Source organism: Zingiber officinale, chromosome 7B, assembly GCF_018446385.1.
Source record: "Zingiber officinale cultivar Zhangliang chromosome 7B, Zo_v1.1, whole genome shotgun sequence".
Taxonomy (NCBI): domain Eukaryota; kingdom Viridiplantae; phylum Streptophyta; class Magnoliopsida; order Zingiberales; family Zingiberaceae; genus Zingiber; species Zingiber officinale.
Genome location: NC_055999.1, coordinates 110831767 through 110858736, shown reverse-complemented (window position 1 = coordinate 110858736; position 26970 = coordinate 110831767). Strand labels below are relative to the sequence as shown.

Below are 26970 nucleotides of genomic sequence, written 5' to 3'. Positions count from 1 at the left end.
TTATGTTTTTGATGTGTGTTTAGAAAGATGAGGAGTATTAGAAATAAATACACCTAGAATAAAAGACTCAAGTAAGTGAGAAAGGATGACATGGGAAGGGATCATGATCTTGCGTTCTATTTTTGATGTGTGTCTAAATGTCTAAGTAGTCAAAAATACACACAAGTATATTAATAATTTACGGTTCATGGAAACAAGAAGTATGGGGCAATCAAGCGACTAACAAATGAGGAGCATTAGAGATAAGTACACCTACAACAAAAGACCCAAGCAAACAAGAAGGATGATACGAAAAGGGAAAGAACAAACTCCATACATATGAGGGATGAAAAGCTTTACAGATGAGTACTGGTGAAGCGAGAATGAAACACAAGGAGTGAGCTAATGGACTCGGTGTCATCCGAGGACGAGAAGACAAATGGAAAATTGCACAAGGGAAAGTGTTGTAAGTTGAATGAACTTGTACTTGGGCGAAGGGTGTAACTTAACTTAGACGAACTTGGCCTTAGATGGTTGAAATCAAAGTTTTGAAACTAGTTGACTCAGATCGTGCATGTTTCAAGCAACTGAATCAGATGATAAGGAAATTCTTCGTCGAATAGGATAAAGAGCCGACTCAATTGGGAGTTATGGGCAATCAAAAATTGATCCAGATGACCAAAGACACACATGGAGCATGATCTAGATCAGATCTGAATGAGACGGTCAGAGATCCCGATTAATCATAGTTGTGCCCGAGGAAGTACGGGACTAGACTTATTACTACAAGATACACTAAACAGATGACATGGATCAAAGAAAGACTCATTTTATATAATTATGACATTGATGATTCATTATGATTTAGAATTATATTAGATAGATATGAAAATGACCTTTCTTAATGTAAATCTTAAAGAAATATATATGGGTCAATCTGAGGTTTTTCGATTGAAGACAAATGTTATCTAGTGTATAAATTTAAGAAATTAATATATGGACTTAAACAAACTTCGAGACGAAGGTATATTAAATTTCATGATATCGTAATATTTTTTGGTTTTGAAAAAAATATTGTTGATCATTGCACATATCAAAAGATCAATAGGAGTAAAATTATATTTTTTAGTTCTATATGTTAGTGATATCTTGCTTGCTCTTAATGGTTTGGATATATATGTCGCATAAGATAATTTTGAAACAAAGGATATAAGCAAGATATGTTGTGTGATCGGAACGGAAACATTTCATGATAGATCACAGGGACTATTGAGATTGTCTCAAAAAACTTATATTGAAAGAATTTTAAAGAGATTTAATATGAAAATATATTCCACTAGAATTGCTCCAATTTAGAAAAGGGAAAAACTTTAGTCTTATTTTAAATAATGATATAGAACAAAAACAAATAGATTCAATTTTTTATGCTTTTGTAGTAGGAAGTCTAATATAAATGCAAATATGTACAAGATTGGATATTAGTTTTGAGGTTGGAATGTTTGATAAGTATAAAAGTAATTTTGGAATTCATCATTGGAAAACCGCTAAGAAAATTTTAAGTTATCTTAAAGGCATCATGTATAGAAAAATTAATCAATTAAAAGTGATTGATTACTTAGATTTAGATTTTATTGAATGCATTGATAGTAGAAAATCTATTTTGGGTTATTTATTTCTTCTAGCAATACGATAAAAAAATGTTAAATAATCTATCATTACCTTATCCACAAAGGAAATAGAGTATGTGACATGTTTTGAAACCACAATTCATATATTATGATTGCAAACATTTATTTTAGGACTAGAAGCTGTTGACACTATTATCAAGCTAAAAATTTATTATGATAATTCTACAATAATTTTCTTCTAAAACAAAGATAAATACTCAAGATGTGTGAAATATAGGGAACTAAAATATTTTGTCATTAAAGAAAAAGTTCAGAAACAAAATTATATTAGAATGAAACTACAATTAATTGCAAGTCCGTTAGCTAAATGTTTACCGTCAAAAATATTCAAGGAACATGTATATAGAATGAATTTTTTGTTATCCTTTTGAATGATTTATTAAGTTGATACTCTGATTTCACTTATGTGTTTTTCAACATATAATTTCTAGTTATGATATATATATTCCGGTGGTATAATATGAATTGTCTAGAAATATTATTATAGACCATTATGAAAAAAAATATATATCATTTATCGGTCGAGTATGATAGGATATTGACGCTCATGATGTTTAGAATGAAGTATGTTATATAATTAATATACAATCACTATATCTCACATTTAATATTTTACTCGCGATTGTTTACATATATATTGTATGTGTAATATAATACATAAATATACATAAATTTTATAAAATAAATATTTTTTATCAAGTAATTAAATAATATTATTCAATGGTCATATGATTTATGTAAGGTGCACCAGACCCATGCAATAGTACAATGCAAGGGTGACACTCGAGAATCCCAATAGCAACTCGAGAATCCCAACAAACTTCTCCTTATAAAAAATTAATTTAATATCATATTTGATCTTAGCAAAAAAACCAAGTAAAGTATGATTTATATAATGTCGCCAGTGCAAGGTATTTATAAAAGCTTTTTCGTGCGTAGTGTTGTCAATCTTAAAATGTAAGACTAAAGAGAATCAGGAGAAATTACTGATGGAAAAAATTCTTAATAATATGATTCATGAGGAAATTCAAAAATAGATTGAATGAAACACATGTGCTCTTTTCAACTTCAAGAAGAAGGAAAAAAAAGAATTTAACATATATTTAATTTTAATTTTTAATATAGAATATGAATAAGGTGTATAATGATGCATACAAATCAAAGACTATTTTGGTAATATGAAGTAAATAAAATAAAGATCCTTCATTTGATTAATGAAAAAAAAAATTAGTAGGAGAATGTTAGTTAGTAAATGTCTGATTCTTAATAAAATAGTAAAATAGTAATTATGATATTTTAAGTGGATAAATTTTGATGCTTAAAATTACAATTATCATACTTATCTTTTAAGTTTAAATTTTATTTAATTTTTAAGTTAAGTAGGAGAATGTTAGATAATTATCAAATAAATGATTAAAATAAGAATTGAATATGAAATTAAAATTAAGTTACTAATAAGATGTAACTCATTTTTAAAAATAAATAATAATAATTATTTTAACGAATGTAAATAATTATAATTGAGGCGGGATGCAAACATAAAACAAAAGAAGTTTTATAGTATAGTATAATATAATATAATAATATTCCATAAAATTAAAATTGAGTATTTTCAGAAATAATTAATAAAAGAAAGGAATTAATATATGACAAATAATTACATTATAATGATTTTTTCATAAACTCAGATATATAAGATATATAAAGTTCAAGGTTCATTTTATAAAATATGACGCACCGGTTTAGCTTACCCATCGGGCGGGTTCACTGGACTGGATCCATCGGTTTTGTTTGATCGGCTTTGCAAATTAGTCTTCGAGATGCTTCGACGCTTCCTGCGATCCTTTCTTAAACCCCAAGTCTGCTAAGGCGAGGCGAGGAGGAAGAGGGGACAGGACATGGCTTTTGGGCAAGCTGTGATCGGACCGCCAGGGTCTGGAAAGACCACCTACTGCAATGGCATGTCCCAATTTCTCAAACTTATTGGCAGGTACGCAACACTTTTGTTTCGTCTAAAAATAAGTTTCCTTCCCATCCAAGGTTTTCAAGAACGGTCGCGGGGAGGAACCAAATCTTCTTAACAAATAAGGAATATAATGAAATATATATTTTTTCAGAGATAATACCATGAAGAGTGACGGGGAGGAACCAAATCTTCTTATATTCTCCTTGAGTATCATGTCGATTAAATGGATCTCAAATTTATTAGTAATTATGAGTATACTCACAATCATTTTAATTTTCCATTTCTTTTTAATACATTTTCTAAAAAAATAATTAATGATGTGCTAGCCGTTTGAGGGTGTGCCTAAAACACTAAATAAGACAATAAGAATAAATGATAAACAATCATATCCTAATCCTTCCCATCAAAAAATGCATTACATTTCTATTTAACTAACAACTTGGTTACAATCATGCTTATATGATAAAAATGTATAGCTAATATTTGATTTTTGAACCACATCGAAATAAAGAATTCTTAATAACTTAGTAGATTAAATTAAAAGAAATTGAAAATTTTCTTTAAACAAGATTGTTTGCCGAATATGTTCGAAATGATGATAGAAGAAATCAAACGAAGTAGCTCAGATGACTGTAAGCCAAAAATGAATATGTTCAAATTTCAATATGTTTATTTATGATAGATCGTTAGTCTTGCATTATTTACAAAATGCTGAAAAAAGCAGATAGTGATGTGATGCACATATCAAATCTGTCTTTATTTTTCCTCGAATACAAACAAAACATTAAAAACAAGAATCAAAGCAAAGTCAAATTTACCTTAAATGCAAACAGAATAGAAAAAAAAATAATCCAAAATCTGTTCCATGCCTTTTTTTTTGCCGTTATAACGCCCAAGAACACCATCCCATAGCAACCGACGTTATTTATTGGAAATTGATAGGACACAAGACATACCTTTGCTAGAATGCCCGTTCTAGCCGTTTCGCTCCCGTTCTAATGAACCATGCTCCCATCCCATTTTGTACCTGCTTTGTGCTACCTTGGTTTTTTTAGAGTATTTTACCTTAATGTTTGAGATTTCGCTCCATTTATAAGATTGTTAGTTACTCTACTTTTCCGGTCATTAAGATAATCAACTTTTGGCTTGCAGAAAAGTGGTTGTCGTCAATTTGGATCCGGCAAATGATTCATTACCGTATCCTTTGAATTCAATCTACCCCACTTTTTTTTTACTTATTTATCAACGCTACAAGTTCTATTGCTTGAATGTTTTTCGGATTAATCAAAACAGATATGAGTGTGCCGTCAATATTGAGGATCTAATAAAACTTAGTGATGTTATGGTGGAGCATTCTCTTGGTCCAAATGGAGGTAATATCAGCAAACACCTTCTTACATACTTTTGCAACAATTGTAAGTATACATGCTGAAATATATATATATTTTTTACTATTTTGTGCACCTTTAGGTCTTGTATATTGCATGGATTACTTGGAGAAGAATATGGATTGGTTAGAGTCCAAGCTGAAACCTTTTCTTGATGGTAAGGACAAAAAGTCCCTTTTTTTTTCTTTAGGTATTTGGGATAACTGGTCCCATCATCAGAATATTGATTTCATGCAAAAACTAAAAGGAGGAATATTTCTGTGCCTTTTAAAGTACAATTTTGAAAAGCTGGACTAATTTGGAGTTCATTTACTTAGAAAGGAATTTTGGTATACCTTTTATATTAATCTCATCTTGATTATTTCTGTAAGGAAAACTTCTGAGTCTGTCCTGTTAATAGAGAGGGCTGTTGTATCAGACAAGACTTTCTTTAGCATTGTATGCTTTGGGTAATTGGGATCATTTGGTCGTAGTAATTTCCTAATGTCCTTTTTCTTCTTGCCCAACCTTGTTCATCCTTTCACAATTTCTAACAGCTCAAATATTTCACTCTATTGAAACTTAATATTTAAATTATTTTAGTGTCTTCTCTCTTGAGGAATGAATCATTCATGAAAGTCAATACTATACTGTACTAAAAATGTTGGGCTGCATGTTACTAAAACAAGGCTGTCTCATGAGCTGTGATTTCCTTTCCCCATGAGAGAGGTAGAGAGGGTCCTTTGATCGTGTCAAGATATATCCATGAACTTGATTATTCTTTTGGTTGCTTGGCGTTTAAGCATGTTGATTGACTCTGATAAATATTTTTATTTTTATCCAATTTAGTTGAATCATAAAAGGGTATCTGAAAGTAGAGATATCTAGGCATTGCTTCATCAAACATTAATTTTACCATCATTTTGAGTAAACTTTCTTTTCTTAATTGCAGACCACTACTTCCTATTTGATTTTCCTGGTCAGGTTGAACTCTTCTTTCTTCATTCAAACACAAAGAATATCATCACTAAACTTGTGAAGAAGTTGGATCTCCGGGTATGTTTTTTTCCTGCATGCATAATGATAAATTGCTTCCATCTCTTGCTTTAAATTGCTACATGTCATGGTTTGTTAATTAACATTTATTATTTATTCATACCATGCAGTTGACGGCAGTTCACCTAATTGATGCTCACCTATGCTGTGACCCTGGAAAATATGTCAGCGGATTGATACTTTCATTAACAACCATGTTACATCTGGAATTGCCCCACATTAATGTCCTCTCCAAAATTGATCTCATTGAGAACTATGGAAAGCTTGGTATGTGCAATATTGTAATTTCTTGTACATTTATGTTGAATACATAAACCTTTATAATGATCAAATCATAGTTATTTAACTTCTTTCACAGTTTATAACCTGGAATTCTATACCGATGTTGAAGATTTATCTTATTTGCAGTACCATCTTGATCAGGATCCTCGTTCATCCAAATACAGGTTTTTACTGTCAACTGCTTAAATTTAACGCATGCATTGTTGTCATAGAAAATATCAACTATTGAATTGTGCTTCAGACATTACTACAGTCCAAGCAGATTTTTTAAATGTTATACTTATTTATTGCTTTGCACATAATGATAAATTATTGTTTATGATTGCTACAATATTTTGATTATTTTTATGTTCTTTTCCAATTGAAAGATTCGATCATGAATACCATGTATGTTAATGTACTGATCAAATTTCACTTGGCATTTTGAGGTGATACCAGTCAAATCATTCTAACTAGGATTTTGATATACCTCACATTCAATGATGATATTTCAAGGAAATTCATTGTTGAAAAGTGATAATCTAAATATTTTGAGATGGAAACTTATTAGGGTTCTTCTTGCTTCAAAATCTTGAGCCGTATCATACAACAATATAGCTTTGGTACCATATTGCATCATGTTGACATCAAGATTCTCAAGAACGGTCCTGGTGGTCATCGCCGACTCTACTGTTCTGGTTCCAATATTATTTCACGGAACAGGGGCGGCGTGGATTTATAAAAAAAATAAAAAAATAGAGAATTAAATTTTTTTAAATAAATGTATAAATTACATTAGTAATAAAAAATAAAATATACGAAGCCACAAAAAATCAATATACATAATTATTATACAATAATAACATAATAAAACAAATCCAATAAAAATTATACCTTATCAGAGTTAATACCACGAAGAGTGACGGGGAGGAACCAAATCTTCATTATATTCTCCTTGAGTATCATATTGATTAAATTGATCTTCAACATATGGGGGTCGATATAAATTAACATTAAATTATCAATATGGATATTCATTTGATTAAGTTGATGAAAGATGTTCAAAATTAGATGATTGACTTTGTAATAATGTTTCATCACAACAATTGTAATATCCAAAACCTTGATACCCAAGTAGCACTTGACAATTCACGATGTCCACTATTGCTCCAAAGAGATGTTGAACAATAAAGAATTACATTCTGTGTGCATTATCAAAATAACCCTCCAATCCATGATGTCTAATTAAATTATTAGCCTAACCAATTATACTAGCAATAACTAATATACAAACCAATTTAATTATATGTATACATTAAAATCTGTAGTGGTACATAAATTAGTACAAAATTTAAATCATTATATTTATACATTGAGCTATATTTTTACATTAAAATATGAATTAATACTTAAAAAATAATACTACAACAACAACAACTAAACCTTTTCCCACTAGGTAGGGTCGGCTGTATGAATCCTTTTACGCCATTGAGCTCTATCTCCTATTATATCATCATCTATATTTAAATAAATTTTATCTTGTTTTATTGTTGCTAACCAAGTCTTTTTTGGTCTTCCTCTTCCTCGTTTGATATGCATGTTTATCATAGTTTCACATCGCCTAACTGGAGCATTTATTGGTCGTCTAAGTACATGTCCGTACCATCTTAAACGTGTCTCTCGGAATTTGTTCTCAATAGATGCAACTCCGATTTTCTCTCTAATGCTCTCATTTCTTGTTTTGTCCATCTTCGTATGTCCACACATCCACCTTAACATCCTCATCTCTGCAACTCTCATCTTCTGCTCATGTGCTCGAGTCATAGCCCAACATTCAGCTCCATATAACATAGCAGGTCTAACTGCAGTTTTATAGAACTTACCTTTAAGTTTAAGAGGTACTTTACGGTCACATAAAACACCCGACGCTCCCCTCCATTTCACCCATCCTGCTTGTATTCTATATCAATCCCTCCATCATTTTGTAAAAATGATCCTAAATATTTAAATCTCTCGGTTTCGGGCAACTCATCCTCTCCTATCTTAACAATTGTTTCATTACTTCTAATATTGCTAAACTTAAATTCCATATATTCTGTCTTTAATCTACTAAGCTTAAAACCTTTCCCTTCTAGTGTTTTCCTCCAAGATTCTAGCTTAGCATTTACTCCTTCACGTGTCTCATCTATCAAAATAATATCATCTGCAAACAACATGCACCACGGTACTGTGTCTTGAATGTGCGCAGTGAGTTCGCCCATAATTAGTGTAAAAAGATAGGGACTTAGGGCTGATCCTTGATTTAACCTTATCTTTATTGGAAATGCTTCAGTTACTCCGCCTGAAGTCTTTACTCTGGTCGTTACATCCTTATACATATCCTTAATTAGTTCAATATATGTTACGCTAACACCTCTCTTTTCTAAAATTCTCAATATAATTTCTTTTGGGACTCTATCATAAGCTTTTTCTAAGTCAATGAATACCATGTGTAGATCTTGTTTTTGCTCCTGATATTTTTCAATTAATTGTCTAAGGAGATGTATAGCTTCTATTGTCGACCTTCCAGGCATGAACCCAAATTGATTTTCTGTCACTTTTGTCTCCTTCCTTAATCTTTTTTCTATTACTTTTTCCCAAAGTTTCATAGTATGACTCATTAGTTTAATACCCCTATAGTTTGCACAATTTTGTATGTCTTCCTTGTTCTTATATAAGGGAACTAGAGTACTTATGATGAGACATTCTTTTCGTTTTCAATATCATGTTAAATAATTTTGTAAGTCATTCAATACCTTGTTTCCCTAAGCACTTCCATACCTCTATCGGAATATCATCTGGTCCAACGGCTTTTTCATTGTGCATCTCATTTAAAGTTTGTTTTACTTCTGAAGTTTGAATTCTACGATAAAAATTAAAATTTCTATGCTCATTTGACCTAATTAAATTACTTAAGTTAAGTTGGTCATCTAAACCTTCATTAAAAAGTTGATGAAAATACCTCTTCCACCGCTCTTTTATTTCTCCATCATTTACTATTACCCTTTTACATTTATTTTTAATATATTTTATTTGGCTAAGATCTCTTGTTTTCCTTTCTCTCACTTTAGCTATTCTATAAATGTCTCTTTCCCCTTCTTTTGTATCCAATTTTTGATATAACCATTCAAAAGTTTCATTTTTTGCTTCACTCACTACTTTCTTAGCTATTGTATATTTTTTTTAAGTTTTCCTCGTTCTTACAAATATATAATTTCTTATAAGCTATTCGTTTTTCCTTCACTTTCTCCTGTACTTTCTCATTCCATCACCAAGATTCTTTACTTAGTGGTGCATGTCCCTTTGACTCACGGAGTACACTCTTAGCTACTATTTTCAACTTTGATATCATCTTATCCCATGTTGTATTAGAGTCATCATATATTTCACATAATGCTTGTATTTCTATCTTCTCCTTAAATATATTTTGCTTCCCATCCTTTAACTTCCACCATTTAATTCTAGGAATTGTATATATTTTCTTTCTATTGATAGTATGTTTGAGGCGTATATCCAACACTACCATCCTATGGGTAGTTAAGCTTTCTCCAGGGATGACTTTGCAATCTTTACAAATCTTTCTATCCTTCTTCCTAACCATAAGAAAGTCAATTTGCGATTTATTATTCCCACTTTTGAATGTGACTAAGTATTCTTCTCTTTTCTTAAAAAACTTATTAGCTAATATAAGGTCATATGCTATCGCAAAATCTAATATAGTTTTTCCTTCCTCATTCCTCGTTCCAAACCCATAACTCCCATGTACTCTCTCATATTCCTCATTTTTCACTCCGACATGCCCATTTAGATCACCTCCTATTAAAATCATTTCATTTGGTGGAATATTTTGTAATATTTCATCTAAGTCCTCCCAAAAGCTTGATTTGGTAGCTTCATCTATTCTACTTGTGGTGCATATACGCTAATTATGTTTGTTAGAATAAGTAAAAGGGTATTTGAGTCTTTTGGTATATATTTCCTTTTCTATATAAAGGCCTAACTCGTGGGGTTCCGTTAACACGAGATTTTAGATTTTGCCTTGAACATGGTATCAGAGCCAAAACCCTAATTTCTTTTTCTCTTCCCCGCGCCGAATTCTCCTCTTTTTTCTTTGCCGCGCGACGGGCATCTCCAGCAGCGCGAGCGCCGCACGAGTTCTCTCCAGCAGCGAGCGCCGCTTCCTTCCTCGCGTCGCCTCCTTCCGCGCGAGTTCTCACCGGCGCCAACTGGCATCGATCTCTTCCTCGATCGTGCGGCTAGGGCTCGCGACAACTCCCACCGCCGACTTTCTTCTTCTTCCTCACCACTGGCCAGCAGCTTTCTTCGCTGCCTCGATCGGTGTCGGCGCACGCTTTCTCAGAGCTTCGAGCCTCTCTTCCCAAGCCTGCCCTCGTCGGCGGAGTTAGCCGCGTTGAGGAGGACGAGGAGAACATCGACCCGGCCCTCAGGCGCCAGCACTGCTAACCACGCCCTCTTCTCAGGTACGACTGTTCTGAATACCTCTGGTGGCCAAGTCGCTGAGGATCCCTTAGCCAGCGACGTGTTCTTCCTCCACGTCATTGCCGCCGTCGCTGCGATCTTGAACTCCTTCCGCCTCTTTGCGATCGTGGTCTTGAGTTTCCTCTGCGCGCTCGTTATTGTGCTCACGACTCAGCTATTAGGTGACATTCTGTGTGTGGTTCCTCGGCCTGGCGTCCTGCAGCCTCCTGCTTCTCAAGTGCCTGCAGCCTCCTGCTTCCCAAGTGCCGGCACACCGGCTGGAATCCAACTCCAGCTGATTTCCTCTGCGTCAGCAAACCTAACAGCACTCTTTATATCCGCATAGCCGCTCCAAATTAGCTACTAATATCAGTTCCTGTTCCTCTTCACTTCGTATATTCCAACAGCTGGGTTCACAGTTCTATTCATGACTACATCTAGTGTCCCAAAACCAGATACCTCAATTTTTACCAACCATATCACTGCACCTCTCTCTTCCGAGCAGTTGGATGGTAAAAATTATATCTCTTGGGCATCTCACATTGAGCTTTGGCTTGTTGGACAGGGTTATGAGACACATCTCACTCAAACTGAAGAAGATGTTCAAGACGTAGATCGTCCTCTGTGGAAGAAGGTCGACGCTCAGTTATGTTGTATTATCCGAGCCACCATCCATCCATCTCTTAGGAATGTCTTCCGTACTCACAAAACCTGCAAAGCTGTTTAGACACAAGCTCAACAACTCTTTACAAACACCTCTCGGCGACTCTATCAAGTCTGTGAAGATCTCATGACCATCCTCAACGCCAATCAGATTAAGGATTCAATGTCAACTTATCTGGGTTCAGTTTCTAGCCTCCTTTGTGACTTCAATGAACTGCTCCCACCTGCGGCCGATCCTGTTGAAGAGCTTGAAAATCGGAAGAAATTTTTTATGTCTTTGGCTTTATATGGTCTGCCCACGGATTATTCTCATGTCTGTGACCAGATCCTGGGCAGCCCCACAGAAGCTACCATGGAAAATACCTGGGCGACTCTTCTCCGTGTCGCGGCCAAAGTCTTGACGATGCCTTCCTCTGTTCCTGTCGACTCGTCAGCTTTGGTCTCTCGACACAAAGGACCTCCACCTCGCAAGGGTGGCAAAGGACGACCTTGGTGTGATCATTGCCACCGACCGGGACACACAATTGATAAATGCTGGAGTTTGCATGGTCGTCCTCCTCGTGCTGCTCCGATTGTTCAGAGTTCTGTTGCTCCTTCAGCTTCCACTCCACAGTTAACACCTGATTCGACTTCAACACCTTCCTATACTGACTTTCTGAAATGGTTTGAGGATCGACAGGCTTCAGGTTCCACTGCTACCATTGCAGACGCTGGTACTTCCTTTGCTGGCATATCTCGTTCTTCGGGTCCTTGGGTTCTTGATTCTGGGGCCACCGATCATATCACTGGTAATAAATCCCTTTTTTCCTCTCTCACTACTTCTGGTAGTTTACCAATGGTCACCATGGCCAATGGTTCCCAAACTCAATCCCAGGGTATTGGTATTGTTCATCCTTCTTCATCTCTTTCAATTCATAATGTTCTTTATGTTCCCGGAGCTCCCTTTAATTTATTGTCGATAAGTCAACTTACTCGATCTCTTGATTGTGTCATTTCTTTTACTAACACGTCTGTTTCCTTACAGGACCGGAGTACGGGGAGGATGATTGGCTTCGGATGTGAATCTCATGGCCTATATCGGCTTCAACAACCCTCTTTTGTTGGTTCGGCGGCGGCATCTCCACTTCTTATTCATGCTCAGTTGGGACATCCAGGTCTTAATAAGTTGAAACAGTTACATCCTAGTCTTTTTCACTTAGAGTCTTTATCTTGTGCGTCGTGTCAATTAGGTAAGCATGTTCGTAGTTCTTTTTCTCCTCGTATTGAGAGTCGGGCTGTGTCTCCTTTTGCTTTGGTTCATTCTGATGTTTGGGGTCCGAGTCGTGTTTCTTCTACAATGGGGTCAAGGTATTTTGTTACTTTTATAGACGATTTTTCCCGTTGTACATGGTTATATTTAATGAAGGATCGCTCAGAATTGTTTTCTATTTTTGAATCCTTTTTCCTTGAAATAAAAACTCAATTTGGTACTTCTCTTCGAACTTTACAAAGTGATAATGCACGCGAATATTTGTCTACTCAATTTCGTACCTTCTTGACATCTCATGGTGTGTTGCATCGCACGTCTTGCCCTCATACCCCTCAACAGAATGGGGTTGCAGAGCGCAAGAATCGTCATCTCCTTGAGACCACTCGGACTCTTCTTCTCCATTCTCATGTCCCTTATCAATTTTGGGGTGATGCCGTACTCACTGCGTGTTATCTCATCAATCGCATGCCTTCATCCACTCTCCAGGGTAAAATACCTCATCAGGTACTTTATCCACATCAGTCCCTTCATCCTCTGCCACCTCGGGTCTTTGGTTCTATTTGTTTTGCTCATGCTCTTGATCCCGACATTGACAAACTATCTCCTCGGTCTCATAAGTGTGTCTTCCTTGGGTACCCACGGTCTCAGAAAGGGTACAAGTGTTATTCCCCTACTCTTCGTCGGTACTTCATCTCTGCTGATGTCACATTCTTTGAGTCGATTTCTTTTTTTGGTTCTTCCGCTTCACAGGCCGAGGTTTCTCCCTCTTCACTTGCACCTGTGACTATCTTTTATCCTCCGGAGGCGCCTCTATCACCTCCAGCCTCGTCTCCTCCTTTGCAGGTTTATCAACGTCGTCCTCGTTCTGCTTTGCCGCCGACCAACACTGACACTGCTGTGGACACATTTTGGAGCCAAGTCCTTCGTCGTTTCCTCCGGTCCCATCTCCTGACTCTGATGTTCCTATTGCACTTCGAAAGGGTATGCGTTCCACTCGTAATCCTTCTCCTCACTATGTTTCTTTAAGCTATCATCGTCTTTCCCCATCCTATTATTATTGTCTGTCGTCTGTTTCTGTTCCGAAGACTGCAGGTGATGCCTTTGCCCATCCAGGATGGAAACAGGCTATGCTTGATGAAATGAGTGCCCTACAAAGCAGTGGGACTTGGGACCTCGTTCCTCTACCTCCTGGAAAGTCAGTGGTTGGTTGTCGATGGGTGTTTACGATGAAAGTTGGTGTAGATGGCACGGTTGATCGGCTTAAGGCTCGTCTTGTCGCTAAAGGCTATACTCAGGTATTTGGATTGGATTATGGTGACATCTTTTCTCCTGTTGCCAAGATGTCTTCTGTGCGTCTTTTTCTGTCTATTGCTGCAATTCGCCATTGGCCCCTTCATCAGTTGGACATCAAAAATGCATTCTTACATGGTGACCTGCTCGAGGAAGTCTACATGGAGCAACCTCCGTGTTTTGTTGCTCGGGGGTCTACGGAAATCTTTATATGGTCTCAAGCAGTCACCCAGAGTATGGTTCAGTAGATTTAGTACCATAATTCAACAGTTTGGCATGACTCGAAGCGAGGCTGATCATTCTGTTTTTTATCGCCACTCATCTACTGGTTGCATCTATGTAGTGGTTTATGTTGATGATATTGTCATCACAGGTAATGATCATCTTGGAATTTCACAAGTAAAACAACATCTTTTCAAACATTTCTAGACAAAAGATCTTGGCAAACTCAAATACTTTCTAGGGATAGAAGTGACACAGTCTAAAGATGGGATCATTATATCCCAAAGGAAGTATGCAATGGATATTCTGGAAGAAACAGGAATGTTAAACTCAAAGACAGTCGACAATTCCATGGATCCTAATGTCAAGCTCCTACCAAATCAGGGGGAGCCCCTTTCAGATCCTGAACGGTATAGGCGATTGGTAGGGAAACTAAGCTACCTTACTGTCACTCGTCCGGATATCTCATTTGCAGTGAGTGTAGTAAGCCAGTTTCTTAGCTCTCCATGCAAAAAACATTGGGATGCAGTAACTCGCATTGTTCGATATATCAGGGGTGCACCAGGAAAGAGTCTTTTATATGAAGACAAAGGACATACTCAAGTTGTAGGGTATTCTGATGCAGATTGGGCAGGATCTCCCTCTGATAGAAGGTCCACTTCTGGATTTTGTATATTTGTCGGAGGTAACCTTATTTCTTGGAAAAGTAAAAAACAGAATGTTGTGGCAAGATCCAGTGCAGAGGCAGAATATCGAGCTATGGCTATTGCTAGTCAAGAACTTATATGGTTAAAGCAGTTGCTTCAGGAACTAAGGTTTGGAGAAGTTACACAAATGTCACTCATATGCGACAACCAAGCCGCTATGCATATTGCCTCAAATCCAGTCTTCCATGAGAGAACAAAACATATTAAAGTTGACTGTCACTTTGTCAGAGAGAAAGTCATATCTGGAGAAATATTTACTAGCTTTGTCAACTCAAATGATTAGCTAGCAGATATATTCACTAAATCACTTAGAGGTCCCCGGATTGACTACATATGTAACAAGCTTGGTGTATATAATCTATATTCTCAAGCTTGAGGGGGAGTGTTAGAATAAGTAAAAGGGTATTTGAGTCTTTTGGTGTATATTTCCTTTTCTATATAAAGGCCTAACTCGTGGGGTTCCGTTAACACGAGATTTTAGATTTTGCCTTGAACAATGTTCATAGTTTATTTTGCCACTATTATCTTAAGGGCTATAATTCTATCTCCTTTTCTAACTACTCCTACAACTTCATCCTTTAACAAACTATCTACAATGATACCCACTCCATTTCTTGCTTTACTTTTTCCAGTGTACCATAACTTAAAACCCGAGTTCTCTATCATCTTTGCCTTCTCGCCTGTCCATTTTATCTCTTGTACACACAAAATACTAATTTTTCTCCTAATTATCATATCTACTACCTCCATTGATTTACCAGTGAGAGTTCCTATATTCCATGTTCCAAATCTTAGATTATTAGTTTTCCTATCATATTTGTTCTTATCTAACCTATGGTGTGAGAACTCTTGCCTATTTAACACTACACCCAAGTTCTCATGGAGATGTAGCGGTCCTTGCTGAGACGTTACAGTCGGACCCTGTAACGCGAACTCTTGCATATTTATCATTGGAGTTCTGGAGATGTAGCGGTCCTTGCCGAGACATTACAGTCGGACCCTGCAACGCGTTCCTTCCAGGGAACAACCTAGCATTAGCACAATAGTTTAATGGATTCATTCATTGAATATTTGCCATAGTTTGACACTGGTTGGCAATCTAACGCAACCCTCCTCCTTTATCCAGGCTTGGGACCGACCATGACCGGTCAAGCGGAGTTATACATAAAAAATAATATTCAAATTTAATATATTTACATATAATTAGGGATCAGAATTTTGTAATTTAATTAAAAATTATATTCATTAAATTATTTTATGCATTGAATTATTTTATTCATTGAAATTTGATTTAATTCGTCAATTAATACAAATTAAAGTTCACTATTTTTATACATTGAAATTTTGTTTAATGCATATATTAATAGAAATTAATATTTAAATTAATTTAATTTGAGTAGAGTCACTGATTAAGGTTGTATTTAATTTAATACATTATATTTATTCATTGAAATTGATTTAATGCATAAATTAATATAAATGAGTTATTACATAATTTAATTTAAATTCATTTTTAAATATTATTATGTAATAAATTAAATATTAATATATAGGATATAATTATATAAAAGAAAAAATCATGTATAATTTATATTGTATAATTAACTCATACAAAGATAATAGTATTTATATTGTATAATCAACTTATATAATTATAAGGCATGCCATATATCTTATTCCCTTCCAAAGATTTCGTCTTGACTCATTATATGCAAAATCATAGATTCCCGAAGACCAAGATGTTAGACTCCCTCACTCCCTTCCACTTAGCATTGAGAGAACAAGAGGTTAAATTTCTTGCTTGATTACTCTTCCGTTATCACCTTTTCCTTTGCCAAGTGGACAAAATCTCTACATCTGCTGCCACCTTGTCCAGTCAATTCCACCTTCGATTGATCACTGGTATATGTTCCATTTTGTACCAATTTTTAGCCTCAAATTCACCTTTCTACCTCATCCCCGTAACTGGCAATATGAATATGAGGGTTACAAGATGGAATCTTACCGATTCCTCATGTCTCTAGTAGTGCCGGCACAAGTCAACTTTGATAGGGACACTACTGCAGCATCATCAGATGGCACAGAGTACTTTCTTTGTGCTGCCCAGTCTTGTGTGCTGGTTTTTTGTTGGAATTGTAAATTTTGGTCATGCAATGGGGCATGATTGAGATTCACACTGTTTGAAAGTTTTTGTAATTCAGGGATGCCCACTGCTCTCAGTTTTGGACAAATTTCCCATCAGCAGAAGCAAATGTTTACCGTGCAACTGCAAGTGGACTTAACACCTGCTTGTCTGAACCATAGTACCCAGATATCTTTCCTTGGAATTGAACTGCTGTCTCCTATTTCACCTGGCCAATTATCAGGTTGGGCCAGACCTGATAATTTGGCTCTGAATTTCACAAATTTAAAGTTTAGGCTGACCATATAATATGACCAGCCCCAGTAATATTTTTGTTCCTTTTTTCCCACCAAAAATCGCATCTGTAATATTTTTGTTCCTTTTTGCCCACCAAAAATTGCATCTTATGTCACTGGGTAATCCATCTGTCAAACTTTGTTGTGGTGTTTCCTAATGAACAAGTGCATATGAGCATCATTTTCATTTTAATTCGGTGAAATAGTTCTAGATGTATTTTGTCCATGTTCTGAGTCTGTCATAAATTACGATAATACATTTATCTTTTTTTCTTTTTGTTAAATTTAGTTCCACTATCTGATGTATTACTTCCATTTGTAGATGCATTTTTTTTCCAACCTTATATATATATTCGGAAACAACATCTTGCAAAGTAGGGTAAGACTGCGTATTAGCAAGAGCTTCGTGCACTGGACTGCCATTGTTATATATATATATATATATATCTTGGCTCACGATTATACCAAGTTGGGTCAAATTTAGACGAATACCAGATTAGGAGTTTGACACTACTTGATCCATTCTACATACAGCATCAAAAGCCCTTTTTTTAAGGGCTATTAAGCATGTTGAAGTGGGGTCAAATCATTAAAAACACAATATACCCTGTTTTGGATTCCTTGAAAGTTGTTTTGTAATTGGAGAGTGTTAAAATATTGTTATCTTAGCATGGATGAAATTATTATTATGCCCATGGATTAAAATACAATAAGATTGACAAAGGCAAAATTTACCTGTCTATGTGGATCCATACATATATCCTCCCATTCTGACCGATACTGTACTCAATATTTTGATCTCTGTTGGAAAATTTTATAACTGAGATCTTCAGAGTAATAATTTAGTACAGCAAAGTCCTCCAAGGATTACCAGTTATATATCTAATGGGAGGACTTTACTAAATTGAAGGGAGAGAAACAAATCCTTTTATAAGAACTTCTGTTGTTGATCGCATATAGCCTCTTTAACAAATACAAAAAATTAATTGAGTATTCTAGTGGCATTTATCCATGTCCTTTGAAACTGTCTTCAGTTAGTTCAATGTTAGCGTTGTTTCTTATCCTAGTTGATCATGGAAGCATCTGATGACTAATTGTGGAACTTGGTCAGCAGGATCGACATAATTACTTTCTCTGTTCAACATTGAATATGGTAGGATCTAAGGCCCTTATTTCCACCTCATTTCCTCATTTTGCTTCATTCTGCAGATAAAATTGCCAAATTAGACAATTGAATGTTGACAGGAGCTTATGTTTATGGTTCTTTTCAACCATAAATAGGATGATATCACATACTATGGAAATTTATAGCAGTTTGATTTACATACTTTGTGGATATATGTGTACATAATATTATCATCATTTACCAACCATGTTATCCTGATCTGTATGCAAAATGTATATCTCGCTATTTATTTTATGTAAAAGTCGTGTGGAACCACGATCCCTTGTCTGTTCTATTGGGGGAAATTTACACTTTCACCTTCTTGTTGAAATTTATGCTTTCTCCCCACGTGGTTTCTCCTTAGGCTTTCTTTCCATATATATGTTTATGCAAAATCACATGTTGCATTAACAAAGTTAATGAATTCTCATACTCGTAGTTATTAAAGGTGCTCGCCTGGTTATGCCTAGGCGCAAGGCACAACACGCAAACCTCTTGCGCCTGGTAGTGACCCAGGTGCACTGCTTGAAAGAAGTGCGCTTAAGTGTGCGCCTTGTGAGAGACGACAAGCGCGCTTGAGGTGCAATTTTTCTCGCCTCATTGGAGCGAGACGTGCAAATGCAAATCTGGCCCCAAAAAAACTTTTTAAAGCCCAGCCCATACCTTTAATTACCCTTTTAATTAATTACGTAACATGCATGCAACACTTTTTTCTGCCCATGACATTGTTAATCCTATTTCTTTGGATGAGATAGACGATAGCAATTAATGGTTGATGGGGGGATTAAATGATAACACTGATGAAGAAAATGATTTAATATTTGACGATGACAATTTGACTTAGAGTGAAGTTGCACGAGCTTCTGGTGTTGGTGAAGATGCCTACAATTTTAGATCTTGAGCTTCATCTTCTTTAAAAGAAGTAAGGGCAACTACATCAAAAAGGAACTGAGAGAAGATCTTTTATAAGTCAACTTATTGATGAAGAGGAGAAAAAAATCAGTCTTGAGGAAACCAATGAAGATACAACCAGATACAATGACGATGATGATAATGATATGATTGAGGAAAGATGATTTAGATATTTGAATTTTTTTCTTTAATTTGAATTATGCGTATAACTTATTTATTTTTTAATAAATTTTATATTTACGTTATTGTTTAATATTTTATGGACTATAGTTTCGTTAGTGAAATATTTTTGTGGAAATTCTCTCTCTCTCTCTATATATATATATTTGAATTGTAAAAATTTATACCGAGAGCGCCTAAGGCATGCGCCTCATCTTGCGTTGTGCGCCTTAGGCTCCACAGCACCTATGCATTTTTGGGCACCTCACGCCTTAAATAACTATGCTCATAATAACCTCATGTGGCAAAGTGTTATGCCTGTTGAATGGCCTGAATCATGTGGTAACTAACTATTTTCACATTTTTGAACTATTGTTTTTATCTACTCACAGGAAGCTGACCAAGGAGCTATGCGATATCATTGAAGATTTTGGCCTCGTCAACTTCTCAACATTAGACATTCAGGCAAGGTGCCTTTTCTTCAGTTTGTTTTCCTTGTACTCTAAGCCTTAGAGATAGATTACATAATATTCAATTTCAGGACAAAGAAAGCGTTGGTAATCTTGTGAAGCAGATTGATAAAAGCAATGGATATATATTCGACAGCATACAGGGCAGTGTTGTCGAGTTCAGCAAAATAGCAGCTGCACCACTCGACTGGGACTATTACAGATATCCTTTTTGAAAGATGCTAATTTCCTTATCATTTCCTTGTCTTTCTGAGCATTCCGTTCTTTTGGGTTCTACATGGAGTACTCTGTATTAGTTTTGCTTTGTGTTGCTCAAAGATTGCAATGCTTCATGCTATTATTTCCTTTTCTCACTTGAACACCCAAAGGTAGCTATTTGAAGGATGTATTAGGAGATTCTTTGTGAATCTTCTACTTCTTTGGTTACAACTTTACTTTCTTTTATCTTATGTGTTACTTAGTTCCTTATATAGGGAAGTTTTCATTTTGCCTCCGGAAATTTATCCTTCTCTTTCAAAATACCTTTTGAAATTTTAAAATCATCAAAATGTCCCATGGATTTTCCAATTCTCGTGGTGTCACTCACTAGTAATTAACATTGTTAATTTCCAAATTGAATAATGATGTGGTAGTATGTCATGTATAGGCCAATGACAATTATTTTTCGTCAAGTATGCAAATATTGTATTTTTTTGGTGATTTAGAAACTCTAAGGCCATTTTAAAAAAGAAGGCAATCCCTCAAGGGTGAAATAAAAATTTTCCTTTCATGCTTTTTTGTTTGATAATCTATGTGTTCGGGCATTGCCCAATTAATATTGGAGGTAGACGGCGTTCCCCTGGTTCATTTACTACACTCAAAGGCTGACTTTTAGAATATTCATCCCTAGCAGGATTCAAACTCTAGACCTCTTATTTGTTCCGTTGAGTGCTCCTTTCATGGTATTGTTATCCCTTAACTGTTGGTTACAACTGCAGCCGTACAGGAGAAGTACATGAAGGATGAATAGTTATGCAGGTTGCAGAAACCACCAACAAGGAGCTGGTGATGCGGCTCGAGACCACTTCCTAGGTAATGGATTATAGATCATCTTCTATGATCTGAAATAAGGAGAAAAAAAATCATGTTTGAAAGAAGAAGAAATATGTTTTGTCAATATAGACAAACTGTTACTGGAACGCATTGAGAATGCCCTGCAAAGGGAATATATTATAATTGAGAACTAGATGAATTTATAATCAAATGTTATTGTGCAAAGAAAGTCCTAAATGGTTTCTTTTTCTTTCAAAAACAATATAAAGATCTTAGTTTTCCAAAATTGTACTGCTGGTGTGTTTTTCAAATTTTTTTCTAGAGATAAATTTTCTTCCCTGGCTTCCTTTTCCCTTTTTGTCAGATTCAGATGGTTGCTAGCTAGAACTTTGTTGGTCTTTCAACCTGACTGGAGTTGATTGACAATCGTCCGAGTTGATCGAATTATGGGTAAGATGTGATTACCCTTCTACAAACTTGACAGCTTAAAAGAATTGCTTATCAAGTACAATAAACGAATGTAAGATATTATGCTGAATCAGTCCTTACCAAAGTATGATTTTGTGCATTTCCTCTGAGTTTGGTTGCTTGGAGAATTTATAATCATATTTAGACATAATGTAGTTCTTTGTGACATGCTATGGAGTTTAAGATTTTTTTTTTTAAAACATATTTTCATAGGCAAACATGTTTTACTTAACATAATTCTATAATTCTGTGTAGCTTTATCCTCTAAAGGTACTCAAATGTAGGGATGACAATGGGTGTATTAAATCCATCTCATTTGGGGTGGATTTAAACTTGGTCAAACGGATTACGGGGCATGTCTAAACCTGTTGACCAAGTCTAGAAGTGGATTCGGGGCTGGTTACGGGTTTCAATGAACCCGCCTCGTATGTGGAAGCCCTAACAGTATATGTAACTCATTTTTAATTTCCAATCTCCATCTGTAATTCTGCTCTCCGTCTCTCGAAGGGATGACAATGGGCCGGGTTTAAACTCGGCCCCGTATTAAACTTGCCCCATACGGGGTGAGTTTAAACCCAGTCAAATGGGTTACGACATAGATCTGGGTTCGGGTCCTTTTTTTTTGCAGGACGGGTTCTGGGATTGGCCAAATCTGATCCGAATCCGTCCCATTGTTATCCCTACTCATATATATAGTTTCATATTGTTTAACTAGAGCATTTATTGGTCGTGTATGTATATGTTCATACCATCTTAAACGTAACGTGTTTCATATATATTTTTCCTCAATAGGTGTAATTTTGATTATTTTTTTCTAATATTTTTATTTTTTATTTAAAATGTGCCTGTACCATCTGAAGATTACATTTTACTAAAATCTAATTTTGTGCAATTTTATTCTACATTATGCAATTTTAGCTCTCAAATATGAAGACATAAAATGTAACAATCATTTGGTATGTGATGTCTGATAACCTTTTTTTTTTCCCTTTAGTTTGGATGTGAACAAGATTTTCTCATTGCTTTAGAAATTGATTTTAAGTTTTCTCATCTTTGTGGCTAAAGGCGAATACGCTCGCCTCCAGCGTCTCCGTCAATCCATCCCAAGGTCAACACGGAGGAGGTAAATCACGGGCAGCTACTAGTCTTTGGAATAGTGACTAGCACATAAGGGAGGTATTTACCTCGGTTTTGCCGAGATTCAAACCCCAGATCTCATTGTGACAACACTTCATGCGCTAGCCACTAGACCCATTCGAGGGGATAACAAAATGAGACTACTGAATTCATCTTGGTCATTCATAAGAAGCATTCATGACAACAAAATGAGACTACTGAATCTCATCTTGTTCATTCATAAGAACCATTGAACTGCAAGAATCCACCCTACGACTGGCTGATGCATGTAAACATGAACCAACTCTAGAATTACAAGATAAACAAATACAAAAAATAGAAAACCTTATTTAACCAAACACATAAGGACTTTATTTAACCTTTCCCCATGGAGGCATTATTGTGCTTTAGTTAGTGCAATCATCTTTTGTCACATAATTATGCTTTAATTAGTTTTTGGGAACTGAGAATTTTTCAAACCGGGCTCCGATCTCGTTGAGAGTTTTGAGCCCGATCATGCCATTGAACTCCTCAAAGGTGGTGAGCTTGCGGAGGTGGTTTCTGCTCGACCCCTCGTCTTTCAGTGCCCTGAGGACGTCGATTAGAGCGCGAGCAGAAGCGTAGACAGCCGTGGTGGAGTGCACAATGAGATGGAAGCCCATTTCTTTAAGCTCCTGAGGTGTGTGCAATGGCGTGTATCCTCCCTCAAGCATGTTGGCTGCTCTGAAACCGTTGGTTTTCTTGCACACTTCTCTCATTTCGTCGTCGCTCCTCGGTGGTGCCTCAACGAAGCAGGCGTCTGTTCCTGCCTGCGGATTGCAGTGGCCAAATTCATCAATTTAGTTATGTATGTGAGCAGTGCAGTGAAGAGAGGGGTTTGGTACCTCCATGTAGAGATTAGCCCGCGCAATGGCTTCAGCTAAACCGCCTGCGGTTGCACGGGCATCAGTGCGAGTGATGAGGAAGAAGTCAGAATCGCCAATGGCTTCTCTGGCCGCGGCAATTTTAGCAGCATGGTCATCAGCGGCTATTACCTGAAGGTAGGGCAGAAGGAAACAAGGTTTGATTCAGCAGTCATATAGATGGTAGATATTCAGAAAAGAGAATAAAAGACACCGAAGTCGATTTGTGTTACCTGTTTCCCTTACATATGACCTTGACATACAGAGAAAAGATCAGATATGCAACAGTTCTATATACAAGCAAAATTGGAAGAACTAGAAAGAGAAATGGAATTCTGTAATTTTTCTTACCACACTTCTTTGGCCAAACTTGATCCTGGAATCAACACGCAAGTAGCGAAAGTCAGTTATAACTATTATCGCACCAGAGGAGAAGGTAGCAAACAACTTAGCGATGTATCGGCCACCAGGATACCTCGAGGAATAAACCAGCAGCACCAGTAGCAATTATATCTCTAACAGTCCTTTGTACATTGAGGGCATTGCCACCTCCGGTATCTGGAGGTTAGGAATTGAGAAAAAAATTGCTGTCGAGGACAGAAAATCAAAGGCCAGCGGGAAGGGGGAAAAAAAAATCATCACCGGCATCGATGATGAATGCAACATTAGGAGCCGCTGCGCAGATTGCTCGAGCCGCGTCTGCCATCTCAGGCGTTCTGAAATCCAGAAAGTTAACAAGTAATGGATTGCCAAAAGAGGGTAATGTGCAGCAAGAGATTTGGGTGTGAAGGAAAACGAATGATCGGAGTGGGCGATCGATGTGCACGTACGTGAGGAGGCCGATGTCAGGCATGCCGAGGCGGGAGGCGGAGACAGCGTATCCGGAGACGAAGCCAGCCTTGAAACCCAAGCTCTGGAGGACGGCCGCGGAGAGCGCATCATAGATCCCGGGCATCAGCACAATGCCCTCCTCAATGAGCCGGTGCATGTGCATCTTCCTCCTTCTGGTGCCGTTGGAGATCTGCTTCACGGTGATCATGTTGCAAAAGGCGGGTCCCGCCGCCCAGCGGCCCCCTCACCCCTGCCCCACGAGTATGAGAGGGAGTAAATCACGGTGAATACGGGCCCGGCGATGACATGGCGGTCGAAGGTGTTTAGCACGGACAGATATTGATGTTATCGCAATTGCTGCCGCAGACCTTCGACCTCCCGACCCATGTTGCAAGAATACCATGTCATAACCGGTTGATCCCGCCCGTGGGGGCTGCTTCACGGTGATCATGATCTGTGAGGAGGAGGAGGAGGAGCATAGATGAAGGAGACGAATGACCAAGAGGCGAAGCGAGTGGGCATATTTATAGCGACGAAGGAAGTCTCTGGGTTTTGCTCACCTCAAGGGAACAAACGGACGGATGCGATCGATCATGGCTCCTCTAGATCCTATCTCGTCCGTTAATATGTGTGGAGGCCCCACGAAAAAGTGGGTAATTCTGCAGCCTCTTTTTTTTAAAATGTCAGTTTCTCCGGCGGGAATGGTAGATGCACTAAAGTCATGTACTCGTTACTCGAACTCTCAATCATACTCGAAATGCTGTTAGTTAACAGGTGGTGCCCACTAAGTGTGCTTGTCTGAGGGGAGTTGGTAACCAGTAGCAGAAACGACGGGGACCCAGTCTACTACTTCTTTTTACCGGCCGTCGTGGCTGAGGTTGCCAGCTGGACTCCAGCGCAGCTGCCAGACACAAGTAGCGGCTTGAGTCACGACTCATGACTGACATTAGGAAAAAGTACAATTAAGTACCTGTATATTTTACAAAGGGTAAATTTACATGTAGTCCCTAATTATAAACTTATTTTTGCATGTAGTTTTTATTCATAAAAATTTTTATTTTTATTCCCTAGTTAAATATATTTATCTAATTGTCCATAATACTTTTCGGTATAAAAAGTCTAAAAATCAGTATATTTCTTTTTAAATTCAGTACATTAAATTAGAATCTATTATATTTTCTATCAAATTGAGTACAATTCTTTTTTCACTTCAATTAGATAGAAAATATATTAGATTTTCTTTAAATGATACTATGAAAAATATACTAGATTTTTTTAAATGGTAAATGATGCTGAATTTATGAGGAATTATATTAAACAAGAAAAAAATCATGCTCAATTTAATAGAAAATATACTCAATTCTAATTTAATGTGCTGAATTTAATAGGAATTATACTCATTTTTAGATTATTTGTACCGAAAAAAATATGAGGGTTAATTTTGATAGAAAATATACTTGATTCTAGTATAAAGTATTAGATTCTAGTGTAAAGTGCTGAATTTAACTCTCTGCATACTCATTTTTAGACTTTTATACCTAAAAAGTTGAGGGGTAATTTAGATAACAATATTTACATGAGGTAGTTGAAACAAGTAATACTTTGCATGCAGGGAGTGAAAATAATATTTTTTGTGATTGGGGATTACATGTAAAGTTGTGATTGTGATTAGGGATTTTTCTCTACTTTACCGTTTTATCAATTATTTATTATAATTAAATGAGTGCTTAAAAATTACCATAAGAAATTATAATGAATTATCTGTATATTTTACTAATTAAAATTTATTGGTAATTCATTTATTATATTTAGACTTAAGTTAGTAAGAAAGTAAAAAATATTTCTATAAAATTAGAATACAATATTTGTATATTTTAAATAAAAATATATGTATTTATATATGATATTTGTTCAGTCTTAAATTAGTAAAGATAAGTATCAGATGAGTGTGCCTTTGAGTAGGTGGAAGCTGGCAATAAGTTAATTAGATACTAATAAAAGTTATTGTGAACAATTATAATGAAGTATCTATATATTTTATCAATTATTTAAATAAAAAACTTCAATATTTGAGCATCCGTTTATTATAGATTAGGCTTAAGTTAGTAACAATAAATACTAGTGAAAACTGGCCATAATTTAATTATTAGACATTAATAAAAATTACTATAAGAACATTAATAAAGTATCTGTATATTTTACCAATTATTTAAGTAATTTTTTTTTATAGATTTAGGCATCCATTTATATCCATTTATTATAACTTTTTTTTTATAATAATTCCTTTGAGTATTTTACTACCATACTACACTACTCATGGGGGTGTTCATTTATTATAATTGCTTAGACTCAAGTTAATATCCATATCCATAGAATACTAAATAAGTGTATTTTTTTTATAGATAAAATTGGTGATAATTTAATTAGACAGTGAAAATTTATTGTATAAATTAGAATTAGTACAATTAGCAATTATTTAAGTAAATAATAATAATAATAATAATAATAATAAAATTCGAGAGTACTTGGAC

General features: G+C 35.9%; 1 protein-coding gene and 2 pseudogenes across 3 annotated transcripts; 1 reads left to right on the top strand and 2 right to left on the bottom strand.

The window, feature by feature from the left end:
* Positions 1 to 2404: 2404 nt before the first annotated feature.
* On the bottom strand, positions 2405 to 2552 carry LOC122007673 (annotated as a pseudogene).
* Positions 2553 to 3482: 930 nt separating this feature from the next.
* Positions 3483 to 21756, top strand: LOC122006908 (GPN-loop GTPase QQT1-like). Of its 3 annotated transcripts, none has more exons than XR_006118793.1 (11): positions 3483 to 3657; positions 4786 to 4830; positions 4927 to 5006; positions 5104 to 5178; positions 5953 to 6056; positions 6167 to 6323; positions 6415 to 6502; positions 20013 to 20085; positions 20162 to 20292; positions 21060 to 21161; positions 21493 to 21756. XR_006118793.1 is itself a non-coding variant. In XM_042562599.1 (10 exons), the coding sequence occupies exons 1-10, from the start codon at positions 3566 to 3568 to the stop codon at positions 21097 to 21099; spliced, it is 885 nt and encodes a 294-aa protein (XP_042418533.1). In that variant the 5' UTR covers positions 3483 to 3565; the 3' UTR covers positions 21100 to 21408. The 3 variants fall into 3 exon arrangements, 1 of the variants encoding a protein (XP_042418533.1); XR_006118792.1 differs by having other exon boundaries at positions 21487 to 21756; XM_042562599.1 differs by lacking the exon at positions 21493 to 21756 and having other exon boundaries at positions 21060 to 21408.
* LOC122006907 lies at positions 12819 to 24601 on the bottom strand (annotated as a pseudogene).
* Positions 24602 to 26970: the final 2369 nt, after the last annotated feature.

Excerpts from the sequence above, each read along its gene's own strand:
- LOC122006908 (XM_042562599.1), top strand. The coding sequence starts at position 3,566 with ATGGCTTTTGGGCAAGCTGTGATCGGACCGCCAGGGTCTGGAAAGACC. Across the intron at positions 6,057-6,166 it reads TGAAGAAGTTGGATCTCCGG|TTGACGGCAGTTCACCTAAT; the intron begins GTATGTTTTTTT and ends CATACCATGCAG. Across the intron at positions 20,293-21,059 it reads CTCGACTGGGACTATTACAG|AACTGCAGCCGTACAGGAGA; the intron begins ATATCCTTTTTG and ends ACTGTTGGTTAC.